Raw genomic sequence first — 17,501 nt, 5'->3', positions numbered from 1 at the left:
GTTGTTCAGAGACTTGTTAAGATATGTATAGAGTTATATAGAAAGATTTATTTTTTAGATTGACCCATTGTACTATAGACTGAAGGTCTATACTTTATCGTATAATTGTTGAAGTGAAAAATAAATCTACAATTACAATTAAGGGTATGTCCTTATGTGTTCTGGAAACGAAGCCAAGAGTGCATATTTTATGTAAGGGTCTGTAAATTTTAGTTGAAGACTCAACTCTGGCTCATGTTCCTATTTTCAAGGATAACTTTTGAGCTATGTAAATAAGATTTCTCTAAATTAGAAGTAGGATACATAAAATATGACTTTGCTATCATGCTGCGAGGATTTTTGGAAATGTAAATACACTTTGATTTACTAAGAATTTTGTAGTCAAGGAAAAAGCATATTCTCAAACTGATACAAATTTTTTTGGCCTTGTCTTAGAAGCATAAACAAAAGCAGAATCTGTGAATTCAATAGTTATCTATATTGCTGTATATTTTAACTAGGATCGGGCTTTTAGTTATGAAATATATGCTGCTAGGGAAATAACCACAATTCTACTTTTTATGTTTATTCTTTTGCTCTGGACACATGTATATTATACTTAACAATAGGAAGTTGCATTAGTATCTCAGATGGAAACTACTAACAGTATCCTTCATTTTTTTAATGATGAGTGAGGTTTATGTTTTCTGAGTGGAAAAATTCTCATATGTCACTAAAACACAAACTATGTTTAAAAGTGCTATTTGATGAGAAAATATTATATGTAATATTACCACTGTTATTATTTTGATAGTAGTAGCATAAATAATACTAGGTTCACCATCATAAGACTTGTATGGTTGAATTGATGAGCTAGAACCCTGGATTAAATAAAAATTACTCATAACTTCCATTTTGTTAAAAGGAAATAATTATAAAATATTTTAAAAAATCTCATCTGTAATATTTTTAAGAAAGAGAATATATTTGTCCCAGGAGACCTGTACAAAAATATTCATATCAGCATAATTTGTAATTTCCAGAAATTAGAAATAATTCAAATGCTCATTTGATATTTGTGGCACAGTCTTAAATGGAATGTCAAAGAACAATATGAATGGACAGGCTATAGTTATACACATCAATATAGATATATCCACTTTCCTAGTACTGAGCGAGTGAAAGAATAAAGTCACAAAGGAAAACCTACAATATGACTCCTATTGCACAGACTCCAAAATCAGGCAGATGAATTAACTACTAATAAAATGAAGGAAATTATTATTAAACAATCAGAATATTAGTTACTTCCTGAGAGACAATAGGGGTGTAATTGGGATATATTACTTGGTAATTTAAAAATAAAGGAAGAAAGAAAAGCACTTCCAGGGTTAATATAAATCTCTACTTGAAATTAACAGGAAAGTAGCAGACAAATGTTAGCAACCGTATGCAAAAATATTTTTGTCACTTAACCCTCAGTTAAGAATTAAAATATGAAAATGACCCCATCCCCCAAATACTTTAAGCAAGATTTTATTGTACAATATATACCAGATATGGTTACTAGGAGGAAACCATGTAGTATATAGAAACACTTTAAATCAGCCTTGCCCCATACTTGCTTTTCTGGAGCCAATAAAAATAGGTATGACACTAGACTTACAAACATTAGTGATTTGTACAAACATCACCAAATCCATCTCAAAAGGCCTTGTTGATGCCATGTTCCTAAATATGCATGTTCATTCTTAAGGATTTATATGATTTTTTGCTTATATTTCATTTTATACTAGAGGCCTAGTGCACGAAATTTGTGCATGGGGAGATGGCGGGGAGTCCCAAAGCCTGGTCTGCACGCTCTCCAATCCGGGACCCCTCGGGGGACATCCGACTTGCAATCCGGGACCACTGGCTCTTAACCACTTGCCTGCCTGCCTACCTGATCACCCCTAACTGCCTCTGCTTGCCAGTCTAATCACCCCCTAACTGGCCCCCTGCTGGCCTGGCCATCCCCTAACTGCCCCCCTGCCGGTCTGGCCACCCCCTAACTGCTTCCCTGCTGGCCTGATCACCCCTAACTGCCTCTGCCTTGGCCTCCGCCACCGTGGCTTGTCCAGAAGGAAGTCGGACGTCCAGATGATGTCCAGTTGACCCAGTCTAATTAGCCTATTACCCTTTTATTAGTATAGATGTTATTTTATTTTCTGTAAAACATACTGGAAAAGGAGAACAAGACTTGTGTAGATGTTTAATGAGACCACTTTAATACATAGACCACTTTAATACAAAGAACTGAAACAAAAAGCCAGTTTGGGATACACTGACTCAGAAGAATTTGGCCAGAGTGACCACAGTGCATGGCATTCTTCATTGTCTGGAGGCCCTTGCAGTGGTCTCTGCATTTGGTGTTTTTAAAGAACAGGAACTATGATTGGAAGACCATTAATACCCAAGAACAAGAACTTTAAAGAAATAATTATTGTCGCGTCCTCCTGGATTAAGTCAATTTCCAGTACACTATCAGGAAAGAATTTTTTCCTCAGCGTATCTATGCTTAAACTTTTGGGGTCCACATAATTCTTCCTCTAAATATTTTAGGTTAATTTTCTGTATTCCTAAAAGTAATTATGAATAAATTTTTAAATAGATTTTTAATTGGTGCCATGTAGGTGAATACATATTATATACTTAGGTGAATATATAATTATACTTTTTGTTTTACATTTTTACCTGTAGAACCCTGTACTTAAATACTTCAGTACTTAAATTTTCCCCATTGATTTATAGTAGTACTTAACTTGATAACTTATTTTTATTACATATTTAACTCCTTTCATTAAGATTTTTTTTAAAAATATATTTTATTGATTTTTTACAGAGAGGTAGGGAGAGGGATAGAGAGTTAGAAACATTGATGAGAGAGAAACATTGATCAGTTGCCTCCTGCACACCCCCTACTGGGGATGTGCCCGCAACCAAGGTACATGCTCTTGACTGGAATCAAACCTGGGACCCTTCAGTCCGCAGGCCGACGCTCTATCCACTGAGCCAAACCAGTTAGGGCTTTCATCAAGACTTTTATAATTTTGTTGCAGAGATGAAACTGATATTTTAAAGAAAATTAAGGAATTAAGCAGCTAATCCAATAATCTAATGACTATTGCCTGTTATCCAAATGGTACATCTTCTTTTATTATATTTTTCACATTGACCTTTTTATCATTAACCTTAATATAAAAATTTGAATTTACTAGTAGAATTACATTTGCCTAAAATTGGTATACTCATATCGATTAAAAATGTTTTATATTGTAAAATAAAAAGAACTTGCTGTTTTTAAAACTCATAAAAGATAATTATCTTACTGAGATACATGGCAATTTCTAAAAGTACAAAAAACAAGAAATAAAAAGCATTCTGTCTTGAAAACTGGGTAGCTGGGTGAAAAAAAAAGTTGTTCTCTGTTAGATAGATACCTTGAACAGTGACAAGTGAATTGATTGTAATAGCCAATAGTAAAATCCCTCCATATTAGTACCATATTTAATATTCCATCTAGATATTTTTATTGATTAAAAATTAATCAAGAAGGTCATAAATGAAAGGAAAAATGTGTAAAGAAAACAGTATTCTGTCCCTTGGATCCCCCCACACTACCAGCCTTGGATCTTTTAATCTATCACCTTATGAATAGTAAGTTTCAATTTTTAAAAGGTATTAATTTGCTGCAGTGCAAATATGTTTGTATATAGCAAATTAACTTTTACATTTTAAGAATGCGATAAAATTTTAAGCAAATATCAAACTCATTATTATGCATGGTTCTTTTTTACTTATCTATAAATGAAAATTTGTACTGTCTTAAATAATAGTTGAAGAACTTATACTTGTGAAATTATTTTCCTTTGGCAAAGCAGATGGAAAAGATTTGGGGGGAAAAAACACAAGTGCTGGCACAATTGACAGGAATGTTGGAAAAAATTTTTAAATGTTGGCATAGGAATTCTTTAAAAATTCTAACTTACATGTGAAATGAAAGTACAAAAGCATCTGTCCTATTTTATGCACACTGACTAAATAAAATGAACAATTATATTTAGCAAAGTATAAAGCTCTTTAAACTAAGGTATTCTGTCTGGTTTTTGGCAATCTTTATGTTATTTGTTCCACTGAATTAAAATATTATGTTTGAGTGCAAGCACACTTTGAAAAGCAGAAATTATATAGAGAGGAGAACATTCCCTTTCCTAACTCTGATGACCCTAAATGAAATATGAAATTTTTGAGAGACTAAACACTTGTAATATACTTGAGAGGAGAACTTTGGATCTTAGCCTCATCAGTCATTCAGCCCATTTATTATTGAAATATTTCAAGAACCTTTGGACATGTCATCTATTGTTCTGCCCAAGATGGAAATATATAGATTAAGTCTTTAAGGATTACAACCACATTTTTTTTTTATTTTCCACATTTTATGTTTTTAATTCTACTACCAGATGTGGTTATATTTTCACTGAAATCAAACAAGAAACTTACAGCAACATGAAATTCTGTTTTGATTCCTTCAGAAATTAGTTTAAATCTGTTTTAAGGCCAACATGACATTTTCAGATTGTTGTCTGAGATACTTTTATTATGTCTTGGTGCTGGAAAAAAGATTGGAACTCTTATTCAGGTTTCAGTAAAGTTATTTGCCATGCGATTATTTCTTGGTAGGAAGTATTGTTTTTCATGCATCAAGTTATTAAAACAAAGAGCTCAATACCTGGTTTCATAATTGTGATTGAAATGGTCCATCGTGTACCTAATTTTCTTTGATCCTTTATGTTGAACAGTTCAGGCCGTGGCAATTGCCTTAATAATGAGCCTCCCAAGCGTGAATTTGTTTACCCAACTGTGGCCCCAGGTCAGGTGTACGATGCGGATGAGCAATGTCGTTACCAGTATGGACCAGGATCCCGCCAATGTAAATTTGGGGTAAGAAGTCTCAATCCTTACGTTTCGTCGTTTCTATGTGATCTTTCATGACACAAATGTTAGGATGGAGTTTTGATGAATATAGTTTACCTTTGGTAACATTGTTAATGCAAATATTTCCTTTGATACTGCTCTTTTTCTGAAATTGGTATGATATCTATTTCTAAATGTTTGCATAATCCTAAATTAAACAATTTTCAAACGTCTTGAGAGATGCTGGTAGAATTTTTATAATTTCTATTGTATTTCTTCTTTAAGTCCTAAGTTTATGATGTCAACTGAGGTTTATCTTAAGAAATGGTATGGCTTTGAAACCTCTCCTTCACCCTCACCTTTTCTGGTACTCTAATAATTCTGTTAAGGGCATTTTTATATTGGCTAGGAGGAGCCTTTACTTTATATTTTCTAGTACTGCGTCATTTCAAGTTGCTTCAGTCCACTGCCCACATTCTGACACAACAACCATGTGGGGACAAGATGACGCTAACCCAAACAGAGAAACAAGGAAAATTGTTGCGGAAAAAAAGATATTATGGTTGACTCTCCATGACTGCCTGAAGAAGTCTGTGTCTAGCTCAGAAAAATGCATACAAAATTCTTCTTGAGTTTTACAGAGAAAGATTTCGGTGTCTACGATAGGGACATGTTTATAGTCGGTACACATTATAAGCATGTTTTTAAAAATGTATTTTTATTGATTTCAGAGAGGAAGGGAGAGGGAGAGAGAGCTAGAAACATTAATGATGAGAGAGAATCATTGATTGGCTGCCTCCTGTACCCCCCCCTCCCCCCCACCAAAGATCAAGCCCACAACTCAGGCATGTGCCCTGACCACGGAATCGAACCGTGATCTCCTGGTGCATAGGTCAATGCTCAACCACTGAGCCATGCTGGCTGGGCAAGCATTTTGAAAGAAAAAATAGAAATTTAAATAAGTTATCCAAAAATATTCAGGAGTGAGAAATGTTTAAAGACTTGATTCCTATTTTTATGCAAATAGTGTTTAAAATGCCTTTTAAAAAACATTAATAATAAAAAGAATTACGTTTTCACATAATTAAGATGAAACAATATATGCACTGTACTGTACCAATTATCCTCTAGGTACAGTACAAAGGAAAGTGATTTTTAAAGTCTCTCTTGGGTGAAAAGCCTATTATGATTCATGGACAGCTTTGACAGCACATTTTGTGCACTAGATTTAAAGATTGTGTGCAACAGTCTTGAGTAAAACATTGGCCTTTCTTGTCTCTCTCTGCTGTAGAGTTTTCTATTCTTATTTCTTTATGGTTTTAGTTTCTTTTTTTCTTGAGTTGCTTTTTCCCTTAGAAAACATCAGCCAAACTTTAATCCCAGTCTTTGTATATACTTGTAGTTTAGTAGGTTGAAATTCATTATTCTTATTTATGGTCTCTCTGTTCTATGTTAGCAAGTGAAATAGTTAATTTATATTTAGTTTTTCAATTGGAAATTGGGTTTTAACTCTACATATATATTCCTATATTAGATAATTTGTATTAGCAGTTGTACAGGATATATGGATGTACTTTTTCTTCAATGAAATAAAAAAAATTTGTCCTGATTAGCCTATTTCTATATATGTATATCTCATTTATTTCAGATTAGTTGATATGAAGTGAGATAAATAGTAATTGAGAAATTCTATATTTTCAGTTATGTTTCTTATATTCAGCTTTAGAGTCTTCTTCTCTATGCATTTATAGACTTTTGTAATAGATAGCAAATAAAATTGGAAAATGAAAAGATATTAACATTTACAATCTTAAATAAGTATTTGGAGATTGTAATGGCTATAAATGCAAAGAACAAAACTATAGCACAATATGCAGAGTTGTATAATATAGTAATCTATAAATGATATATAGTTTATGAATGATATTTATATAGTCTTTTTTCTGAGGTACTTCAGACTGCTTTGATTAAAATTGTAATTATTTTATAAAATTTTATAGATAACTAAAAATGCAGAATGTGATTTACCTACCCCAAGGTAAAAAATAAAAATGGGTCATATAGTAAATATGTTATCAAGATAGCAGGTGTATTTTATTTCAGGAGACAATTTTTATCAATTTTCATACACACAAAATAATAAATAAGGTTGGGAGAAACTTTTGGGAGAAACTTTTGGAGGTGACAGATCTTTATGGCCTAGTTCAGCCGTGGGCAATCTACGGCCTGTGGGCCGGATCTGTCCCGTTTGAAATGAATAAAACTATTGAAAAAAAAAGACCGTACCCTTTTATGTAATGATGTTTACTTTGAATTTATATTAGTTCACACAAACACTCCATCCATGCTTTTGTTCCGGCCCTCCGGTCCAGTTTAAGAACCCATTGTGGCCCTCGAGTCAAAAAGTTTGCCCATACGTGGCCTAGATTGTGGTGATGGTTTCATGGGTGTATTGTATACTTTCTCTCCCAATTTACCAAATTACATCCATTAAATATGTACAGTTTTTTGTATGTCAATCATATCTCAATGAAGTAGTTTTTAAAAGAGAAAAAAGTGCTCATCACAGTTAGATTTAAGACCTAGGACAAAACCAGAGAAATTTTATAGACAACATAGCTTTGTTTAATTTATGGGGAATTATTATTATCTATGACGATTGTTACTGTTTACATAAATTTAAGAGTTAGCACATAAATGCAAATAGTGGGTTGTTGTTACTTTAATGTAGAACTGAACCATGTTTTATTAATAGACTATGTATTCTGAAGCATAAATGGGAACATTTGATCTAATACATGGTTTCACAATGGAACAGGATAATTTTTGAAGGAATATTTTTCAATAGCAAGACTGCTTACCATTAGCTAATTGACCATCAGTAGATTTTATTTAGAGACCTTTTCCAGTGAATGGCAGCCAAGTTGTTGTAAACTTCAGACAGCAAAGGGGTATGACAAGCATGCAAAGTGCTTTTTATTTACCTGGCACCTGACAGACATTCAATCATGTTTACTTTCCTCTATGAATATCTGTTATCCATGGTACCATCTCTGTATAGCTGCTTGCTGGTAGCGTTTTAGGAGAATCTGAACCATCTGTACGTTTGGGAGCATACGAAGATGTTTTAAGGGTCACACTGATTCATCCTTTAATCTCAATGAAACACTTAGAAGTACATATAAGGGAAGTTTAAAGAAATTAAATTTGAGTATCCTGTAAAAAAGAAAGCTAAATGTTGGCCTCAAAACCATCTTCAGACTTCAGAACATTTATTATAGCTTGGTTGCTGGTTAACAAATTGTTCTCCTCTACCAAGAGCACTAAAAAACACAGTGGCCTTAACTATTACAGCTGGAAGGTTGTAGATTAGATAGTAGGAACAATTTCAAGTGATTAAAATTGGAATTTTGCACTGAGGGAGATTGTAAAATTACTTTGCTTGAAGATTGTAAGACGGTGTAACTTTCTACAGTGTGATCTGGTATGGATTTAGGGAATAAAAGACATGGACTTATTTTAGCACCTCAATATTCTTTTGGAGTCCGAATATGTATATTTATCAAACATATACTTGACAAGAAGTTGATTTAATTTATATTTTCCCTTAAAATTCAAGCCAAAAATCGTAGGTTCATAATCACTTGTATACTTAAAGCTCAGTAGTTTTCACTCTGGGTTTGCTTCTTAGAGGTATTTTTTTTTAACCATTTAATCATTTTTAACCCCTTCAAATTGATTTAGTTATTTATCCAAATTAGTTTTTAGTTTTTCTTTCACACACACACACACACACACACACACACACACACACACACACACTGCTCTTCTAAACTCTCTTGCACTTAAATTACCCACATAACAGGATTAACCTATTTAAAGCTGAAATAAGGGTACATTATTCTCTTTCTTCAGATGGCTACTAAACACCTGGAGCCAGGCCATGGGGTCACCATATGTTGGTTTTCAATTTTCTTTTGTGTGATGCAATGATAAGTAACCTTTCTAATCATTGATGCTCCTTCTGGACCTCTTCAGGGCTCTGCTCTCCCCCTTGGCCATCAAGGCCCTTTATTGCAAACAGCTGCTGAGAGATGTTACTGATAGGGTAATGAGGACAAAGAGAATGTTTCATATCCACAGCCAAGGACCCAAAATGGCATAGGGTTTAGGATTTCCAAGGGCAGAAAATTTGTATCACTTTTATGATCTGTACAGTTGTTTAAAACGTAAAAATAAAAAAAATCTAGCAATAAAGAATCTTCAGATTCTACTTTATGTCCTTAATGATATAATAAATATAAAATGTTTTTGCACTTTTATGATATTTCTCTCCTCCTTATGTTAATGGCTTATTTTAGTTTTCTCAAGTAAATAAAAGGTCCCCCCCCCCATTTTTTAGTATTATTTACAACTATAATTACGTGAAAAGGATGGAAATTTTAGAGAATATAATTCTAATTTCTTTTGTTTTGAAAGGGTCTTTGACTATAAAATAGTTCAATTATTCTATTTTGATCAAAGCAGCTCTAGTTCAGTTTTTTACAGAGTTATTTTCTGAATATCAGGTAATTCTGATATATTTAAAAGAGTAGCTTAGTTGTTTGGGGATATTTTGGACATTGATATTAGCCAGGCCTGATTCCGATCTAGATTTAATTAGGATTGAAGCAAGTTGCTAAATCTTTCTGAAACTATAAACTTTCTCACACTTTCTAAACAGATTTTCGTGATGATTAAATGAGATACAAATATAAATATGCCTACAACAGTAGTTGACAGTATGCCCTGATAAAGTGTTAGTTACTTTCATTTATTTTCCTGCCTGAAACATTGCTGCTATGGGGCATGAAGTATATCCTGGAGCTCCTCCAGTGAGGGGAGATTTGGTTTTATTTCATCATTGTTCAGCTCTGACTTTTAGAAGATATTTTTATACATTGACCTGAAATCGGCTCCTTCTTAGCTTTTATTTATATTTTCTTTTTTTCCAGTTTGATTGAGAAATAACAGACATATATCACTGTGTAAGTTTAAGGTGTATAGCATAATGGTTTGATTTACATATTTTGTGGAATGACTACTACAGTGGGTTTAGTTAACATCTGTCATTTTATATAGATACAATAAAAAGAAGTTATACTCTGAATCTAAGTCTTAATTTTTATGAACGTGGTCTCTGTGAGAGGCAGATACCCTCGAAGACCTCTCTCTCTAAGAAGGAAGCATCACAAGCCATAGGGTCAAGGCTACAAAGGAGCCAACTGCTCGGGATGCTGGGCACAAATGCCGGCAGAGATTTAAGTGTCCACATGTTTAATTAGACTGTAGATGCTGTTTGTTTAGTGGCTACTAAGTTCTATAGGTTATAAGTGGTCTCCTCTAGCTCCTTTTCCCCCCATAAACCCTCTTTTGTTCATAAATGATTTTGCAGAATGCTAGGTTTCTCACGGAATGCATTTATCACCTTTCAGCAGAAAGCAATAAAAATACACTAATCTGGAATGCCTGGTGAGAGGGGTTGGAGGAGCATGCTCGGAAGGACCCAAAGCGATTCCTTCAGTTTGCTTTACCCTATGGGGCATTTCCATTTTCTAGAAACTTTCAAGTTAATTCACTGTTACCGCTTTATTTCTGAATTGTGCTAACATGACATAAGTTCGTTTTAAATTTTTTTAAATTGAGATAAAATTGACATATACTATGTTAGTTTAAGGTATACAATATAATGATTCAATATTTGGATGTACTGTGATCATCACAATGTCTAGTTCACATCTATCATCATACATGCTTATAAATTTTTTTTTCTTGTGATATGTGATATAAGTTCTTAGAATTAAGTTTTGAGAGTTTAAAGAGTAGTTGGGGAATAATAACAATAGAAATAAATGTTATATATAAGTTTATCTTTGCATTCCAGATTAATATTTTTTATTGAAAAAAGATTTTTATACTCAGTGGTTCTAGTTTAAATTAAAAACTTGCAATATTATTAATGATGCTAGTTGATGATCATATATAAAGAGAAACTGAAACTTTTCAGTTTCTTCAAAGTAAACTTTTTTGGCTTTTATTTAAAACACTTTATTCGAATAGATGTTGAACAGCTTATTTTAAAATCTGATAGTGTGTGAACCAAATGAGGTATTTTATATTGCTGATATTAGAATAAGTGTTGTAATTTTCCCATAATGATGTAGGACAATGAAAAATCATAATAAAGAAGACAGCTCCAAACAACATCTGAAATATTTCAATTATAGAAATGCCTGTTATACAAGTAGCAGCACTTGTTCAAAACCAAATTTCCCTTTCACGAAGGTGGTGGACTACATTGATGAACTGCAAACAACATTGCTAGATTGTTCTTTAGGCAACTTTGAATTTTAGAAATTACTCCCTGCCCATTCCAATGGTTTCTATTTCCTTCTTAAAATGACCTTTATTTGAATATCGCAGTAGATCTAAGAAGTCAAATACCTAGCACCACTCTATTAGTAATTGGTAAGTTTGTTCTATTGTCTATACTTGAGAGTGTTAAGCATATATTCCCTTTCTAAATATTCATTCTTTCCCCCTACTCTTCCCTATTAATGAAATTTCTGCACATTATTTTTAAAAGATCTTAATCAATGTTAAAATCTAAGATATACTTCATCCACTAAAATGAGAGTTTTAAAGACAAACATTTACATGATTCTGCACAGTGGATAACCCACCTTCCATAAGAGCCTCCTCCAAAATCCTCACTTTGATGTGTCAACACCAGCAAGAAACAAACAATGCTGCGTGTTTGCGGGTGTATTTTATGGAAGAGTGGACATGATTGTAGTCTTTACTTCTGATCAATTTGCTTTTGCCTTCTTTCCTAGGAAGTGTGTAGAGAGCTCTGGTGTCTCAGCCAAAGCAACCGCTGTGTCACCAACAGTATTCCTGCAGCGGAGGGAACATTTTGTCAGACTGCTACTATTGAAAAGGGGGTAAGCTCAAATGATTTATTAGCTATTTGATAAATGTTTGGTGTCGCTATTCCACTGCTATTGTTAGGAAATCATGCATATTAATTAAAATGTACTTGAGAAAATAATACATTTCTAGTCTAATGAGTTGTCAAAACGTTATATCAATAATATTCATTGTTTAGAAAATTACAGTGAATAATATTTTCTGGGCCAGTTTCACCTTTCTGTAAGTATATGTGTGTGTTATATTTATATAGAAAATGTCTAATAACAATTCTACATAATAGAGCCTGCTTAGTCATATGTCTGTGTGGGTTTTTTTTTCTGGAAAATTATGTGATCCCAAAATATTTTATAACTATAGTTTAACTGGAGTCACTTTTAAATTGCAATCTGAGAGAAAGGGCTCATAGTAGGAGAATACTTAATTTATTGAGCATAGAAATTGGAACAAAGTAATTTTGGTTTCATCAGTATAGTTTTCAAAAATATTATTAGAAATTATTGAAACAGATAGGAATCATTTATACGCTATTCCTGAAGTTCTTTAAGAATTTCTACTCATGCAAATTCTAGAGTTTATGGCTATGGACTGAGTTCACAATAATAACTACTAGTGTCATCTGTTCTCAGTTCTGACTTCTTCCATGTTAGTTGGGCTAGTTTCAACAAAGATTACACTGGATTTCAGCGTGCAATCTGATGTTTAAATAAAAAGAATGAAAGCTTTTGGGCAGCTGTCACAGTTTATTAATCCTTGCTGACGGCTTCATTCAGGACCCATGACCTAGTGCCATGTTGATGGCTTTTCCATGCTGCGTTTGGAAATGTTGGTAAATTATGCTAAATGTATGAATTGATTGGGTCATTTTTAAAGGATTAAGGATCCTTTTTTGAGACTTTGTAAGTAGCCAATAAAAATACAAAGACCTTCGCACACTACCAAAAATTCCTTCTTCTTTTTTTTTTTCACTGTAGTAATAGAAAATATTAGGAAGCACATTCTTGAAACAACAGTCTAGGTTTATTTTGGAACTAACAATTCTTGTCAACGACAAGTAGCAATTTAAATCAATCTGTACTTAGAAGAAATATACAACTGTAAGGGGGGAAGTCACAGTGAGAATCTGTTTCTTTATTTGCCATTGATTATTATTCTTATAATCCAGTTCATGGGCCACAGTTTCTATTTGCTTGGAATAATACTGTCACTAGGCCTGATGGCTCTTTTTATTCAACTTTATTTCTTAACATACAGCATAAAAAATTCATTCTTTTAAATACCTCAGAGCTCTCCTAAAGCATTCTATAAATTATATAATCACTCCAAATGAGTAAATCACAAGTAGTGGCTATTTGAGAACACATAGTTCAACCCTACCAATCATTTACACAGTAAACACATGTTTAATATCTTATCATCTGCGCTTAATTGCAGGATCCTCAAATGTCATATCTTACAACTGTGTATATATGTGATAGGCATGACATATTTCTTGAAAATTGCAGATAATTTTGAGGAATATTTAGATGACACGCAATAATATTAAAGCTAATGTATTGAATTCAAATTTAGATAAACAAATAGAAGGGAATTATAATTCTTCTAAGTATAAATAAGAACGAGCACAGATAAAAAGTGAGTAAAATGGGAAAAATATATTTGATTTCTAAAGATTCACATTTTTAGTTTAGGTTTGTTGTCAGCTTTTGGATCCCTAGCTCCTTTTTTCAAATGAAGTCTACGTAATTCTGATATGTACATTTTAAAAGTGTCAATGATCTGGTTAAAAGAATCCCTTACCTGACTCCTTACCCTGTCAGCTTCTGATGTACTTCAACAGGACATATTGGACTTCATGAAAAACTATTTGAGAACCTTGTAAGTGTAGCAAAACTTGTGTACCAAGAGGTCGTTTATATTCCCAACATTAGAGTTTAGTTTGATAAAGTCAGTATGTTGGATTTTACCATCTAAAATTATTCTGCCAAACAAAAATCTTAACTGTTGTTCCAGGGATATGAAAGGTCAGTAGACAGCTTTAGGAATGGTGCTAATTTTTAAAATCAATGAATGAAAACAAACACATGTAGACTCCTAGAAAGAAAAAGGACAGCACTCTAGGAGAAGACCTTGAATATCTTCGTATCATTAACTTTGAATTTTTGAAGAGGTTTTTAAAGAACTAGATCCACCTACATTTTTAAGGAGAAAAAACACACACAAAGGACTAGACATTTGAGCTGAGCCGCTCTTTATTTTTCAGTAACTGCATTTGTCATATCTTTTTACAAATTTTGTTGTTGGTGATTTAAGTTATTTTTCTCCTTAAAATAAAAGTGTTTATTGTTGCCAAATTGCAGATTTTCCTTCTAGGGTTATATCTATCTGGAAATTAAACCAGAGCTCAGCATTTTGATTCAAATCAAAACAACCATGCAAAAAAAAGAGCTAGGGACAAAAATCAAAGTGGAATTTTCAGTTGGTCAGGTCAACTTTGTGTGGCCAGTCTGTGTTCTTGCCATCTAAAAATAGTTGGCATTGATAGCAGGCTGGAAGAGGTCAGTGGGAGAAAAAAGAACCTATGTAATACTTTCAACAATAAAGATTTTTTTTTAATTAAAAAAATAGTTGGCATTACCAATAATGATGATGGTGATACTGAGTATTTTTAAAGTACTTACACTGTGCCAGGCACATATTTGTTCTGTTTAATAGTGACAAAATCCTATGAGGTAGAAACTGTTTTATCTCCATTTTATAGATGAGGAAACTTAAACTTGAAAGCCTAAGATTACACAGCAATTTAATAGCAGGGCTGAGCTTCCAACCCAGTCTTTCTAATTCCAAAGTTGAAAACTGTGCCCCTCTATATTGCCTCTGATTTTACTTTACCTTTAGATAGGAAATTTTGTAAAGAAAAAAGCAAATTTTCATTGTCATGGGAATAAAGTGAGTCACTGAGTTTGAGATTGGTAGTCACAATGTATTATATCCTTTAATTCTAAGTGGGATTTTCACTTACCTGTGACAGTGTCTTATCTCAGGAATCACAATAGGAAGGCACTGTAGGCAGAACATTAGCTAAGAATATATGATTGTGTTACAACTGGCAAAATAATTAATTTCCATTTTAAAATGAGAGGTAACCTATTTCTACCTATTTCATAGAAATGTTGTGAGGATGAAATGAGATAATATCTCAGTGAACTTTTTATGGTTTTCTGGAGAAGGAAGGTAGTAGTATATATTACGAGAGCATCATCGTCACTTTTGATGATTATTTGCCAACCTTAGATGATTGTGGGGCAGAAAATTCTTTGTCAGATTATCTAAACTGGCAGTAGCCAGCATCAGAGAGTATAAGCATAAATTTGTGTGGCTTAGAAACATGAATGAAATATACACGACTTCTGGTTTTAACTCTGAATTTCAATACTACTCTCATCAGAAGAAACAAGAAAGAACCTACATCCTGTCTAGCCAGCAGGATAAAACCAAAGCTGCTCATAGTTTTTTGAATAATTTGTTTTAAATGGTGGGGGGAGAAGGATTGCTTAAGTGATAGCATAGACATATCCAGAGGACTGGATCCACAATGATCTTGTCAAACTCTGGCTGCAAAAGATATGGGATCCCTGCCCGAGGCGCAGTTCCACAAATGTTCCATGTAAGTATGGGAACTGTTCCATGCACATTTAGCAGATGGAGTAAGAAATATGGCCAAAAAATTAAAAACTGATCTTTGCGTGAGTCCTGGGGGGTCTGACATCGCTATTACAGCCATTGGATGTTTGCCTGAATAAGCCATTCAAGGATTGAATAAGAACCATATGGTCTGAATGGATGTGCTTAGGGACAGTAGCATTAACCGAAGGAGGAAATTTGATGAGCCCAGACAGTGCGCTAGTTGGTACTGTGTGTCCATGGGTCAAACTTTTACAAATAAATCAATGTAACTTTAACCCAAAAAAACTTTCTTTAGACATGGCATCAGCAATAGCACTTCGGACAGGCATCGGAGGGATGCCACATTTGATGAAATAGTAAGCAAAGATTTAGACTGTAAAAACTTTGGTAGCAGTATGGGCATTGTTATGGAACAAGATATTAATGATAATGAAAACCCAATCCTTGCAAACTCTGATTGTGACAACAAAGAAGGTTTAGAATACTTGGTTTATTTCCAAAAGATTGATTTGATGATTCTACAAGACTGAGTTAGAGATATAGCCCAGCATTTAGACTTACATATATATGACATCGGTTCCTAATATCTTTGTATGGGAAACATAGGGCTGGCTTAGACTAGGATTATTATAGACCCTTCTAAAGCACTGGCTATATAATAGGACATTTGCAGCCTTAGATCTTTAGAGTAGAATATAACATGTTTCAACCGGGTTTCAAACTGGCTCTTGGATTGCTTTAGAAATTTCAATAGCATGGGATGACAAGTTCTGATTTAGAATTTGGGCGGGAATAAGCTTCAGCATTCCTGCACCTGCAGAGTGAAAAGATAAGGCTTTTAATAGTGCTGTGCTCCAACTTTTAGCTTTTCTGACTTGGGAAGAACATTCTGTATTGAATCACCAATATCCCATACAGTTGTAACACTGTATGAAACGTATCCTCCTGTTAACTTCTGAAAGCGGTCTTTCAAATTAGTCCAGATTATTTTAAAATGTTAACACGTTAAGCGCCAAGCCTGTTTTGTCTTCCTTTCCATTTAGCCTGCAATATCTGGTTTCACCGATATGCTGGCAGCACCAGTAACTGACCTGTCTGGACTAAAAGTATAGTGGGCTCAACGTGTTAAAACTATTTTTGGATTTGGTAATCTAACTTTAGCTGCATTTTGTAAATTGATTATAGCATCCTGCATGGTTAATAATGAGCATAAATCTCCCATTAAATCTGGGATATTAAATTGTTGCCTTTTTTCATTTTTGGTACATAATACAAGATTGAAGATGTTTGTTATCTCAGTAACTCTTGAAATCTTAAATCTGCCAGAACTCATGAGCTAAAATAGTGTAGGCAAGCCATGTGTCCGCTTTAGAGAATGCACTTAAAATCAGCAATGTGATTCATGGTTTGTGTATTAGGGTCAACCATGTACGTACTGGTTAACACAGACCTATACACCAGACTTGCCTTTTGGCCTTGTTATCCCCACTGTATGTCCTTTTTGTTATCTTTAAAAATGCTACATTTTCCCTTTTAATTTCTATAGTCAATTGCCAATTAAGACTTTTCATGTTATATAACTAATACCATGTATTAAGAGCAATGGGGATCTCTTACTGTTATCTAAGAATCTTGCTTTTCACAGAATGATCCAGGAACTGGCATTGGTCGCACACGGGAACTTATCTGTGTAAAAACTACTTCAAAATTTTACAAACTGTGGTTAAACTATACTTCAGCAAATGAGCCTCTTCTTCATCCTTAAAGCCTAATGTGCCTTTTTAAGATCCTTCTACCCTGTAAAGGATAGTTTTGACTGTAATTACCAGAGATTAGATATGGTACATTAGAAAAAGTGTACTACTTTCTCTTTGTGCATCCTTTATTGATGCAAGTTTTTAATCTTAAAA

General features: G+C 33.6%; 1 protein-coding gene across 2 annotated transcripts in view; it reads left to right on the top strand.

Moving 5' to 3' along the window:
- Positions 1-17,501, top strand: part of ADAMTS6 (ADAM metallopeptidase with thrombospondin type 1 motif 6) — a 233,598-nt gene that overhangs the window by 118,580 nt on the left and 97,517 nt on the right. For both annotated transcript variants that reach the window (XM_036309506.1, XM_036309505.1), the window contains exons 11-12: positions 4,821-4,962; positions 11,811-11,918. In XM_036309506.1, the coding sequence (XP_036165399.1) occupies positions 4,821-4,962; positions 11,811-11,918 (250 nt within the window). The remainder of the gene's footprint in view (positions 1-4,820; positions 4,963-11,810; positions 11,919-17,501) is intronic.

Source organism: Myotis myotis, unplaced genomic scaffold (assembly GCF_014108235.1).
Source record: "Myotis myotis isolate mMyoMyo1 unplaced genomic scaffold, mMyoMyo1.p scaffold_m19_p_5, whole genome shotgun sequence".
NCBI lineage: Eukaryota > Metazoa > Chordata > Mammalia > Chiroptera > Vespertilionidae > Myotis > Myotis myotis.
Note: the sequence above shows the minus strand (reverse complement) of the source record. Positions and strands in the feature narration are given on the sequence as shown.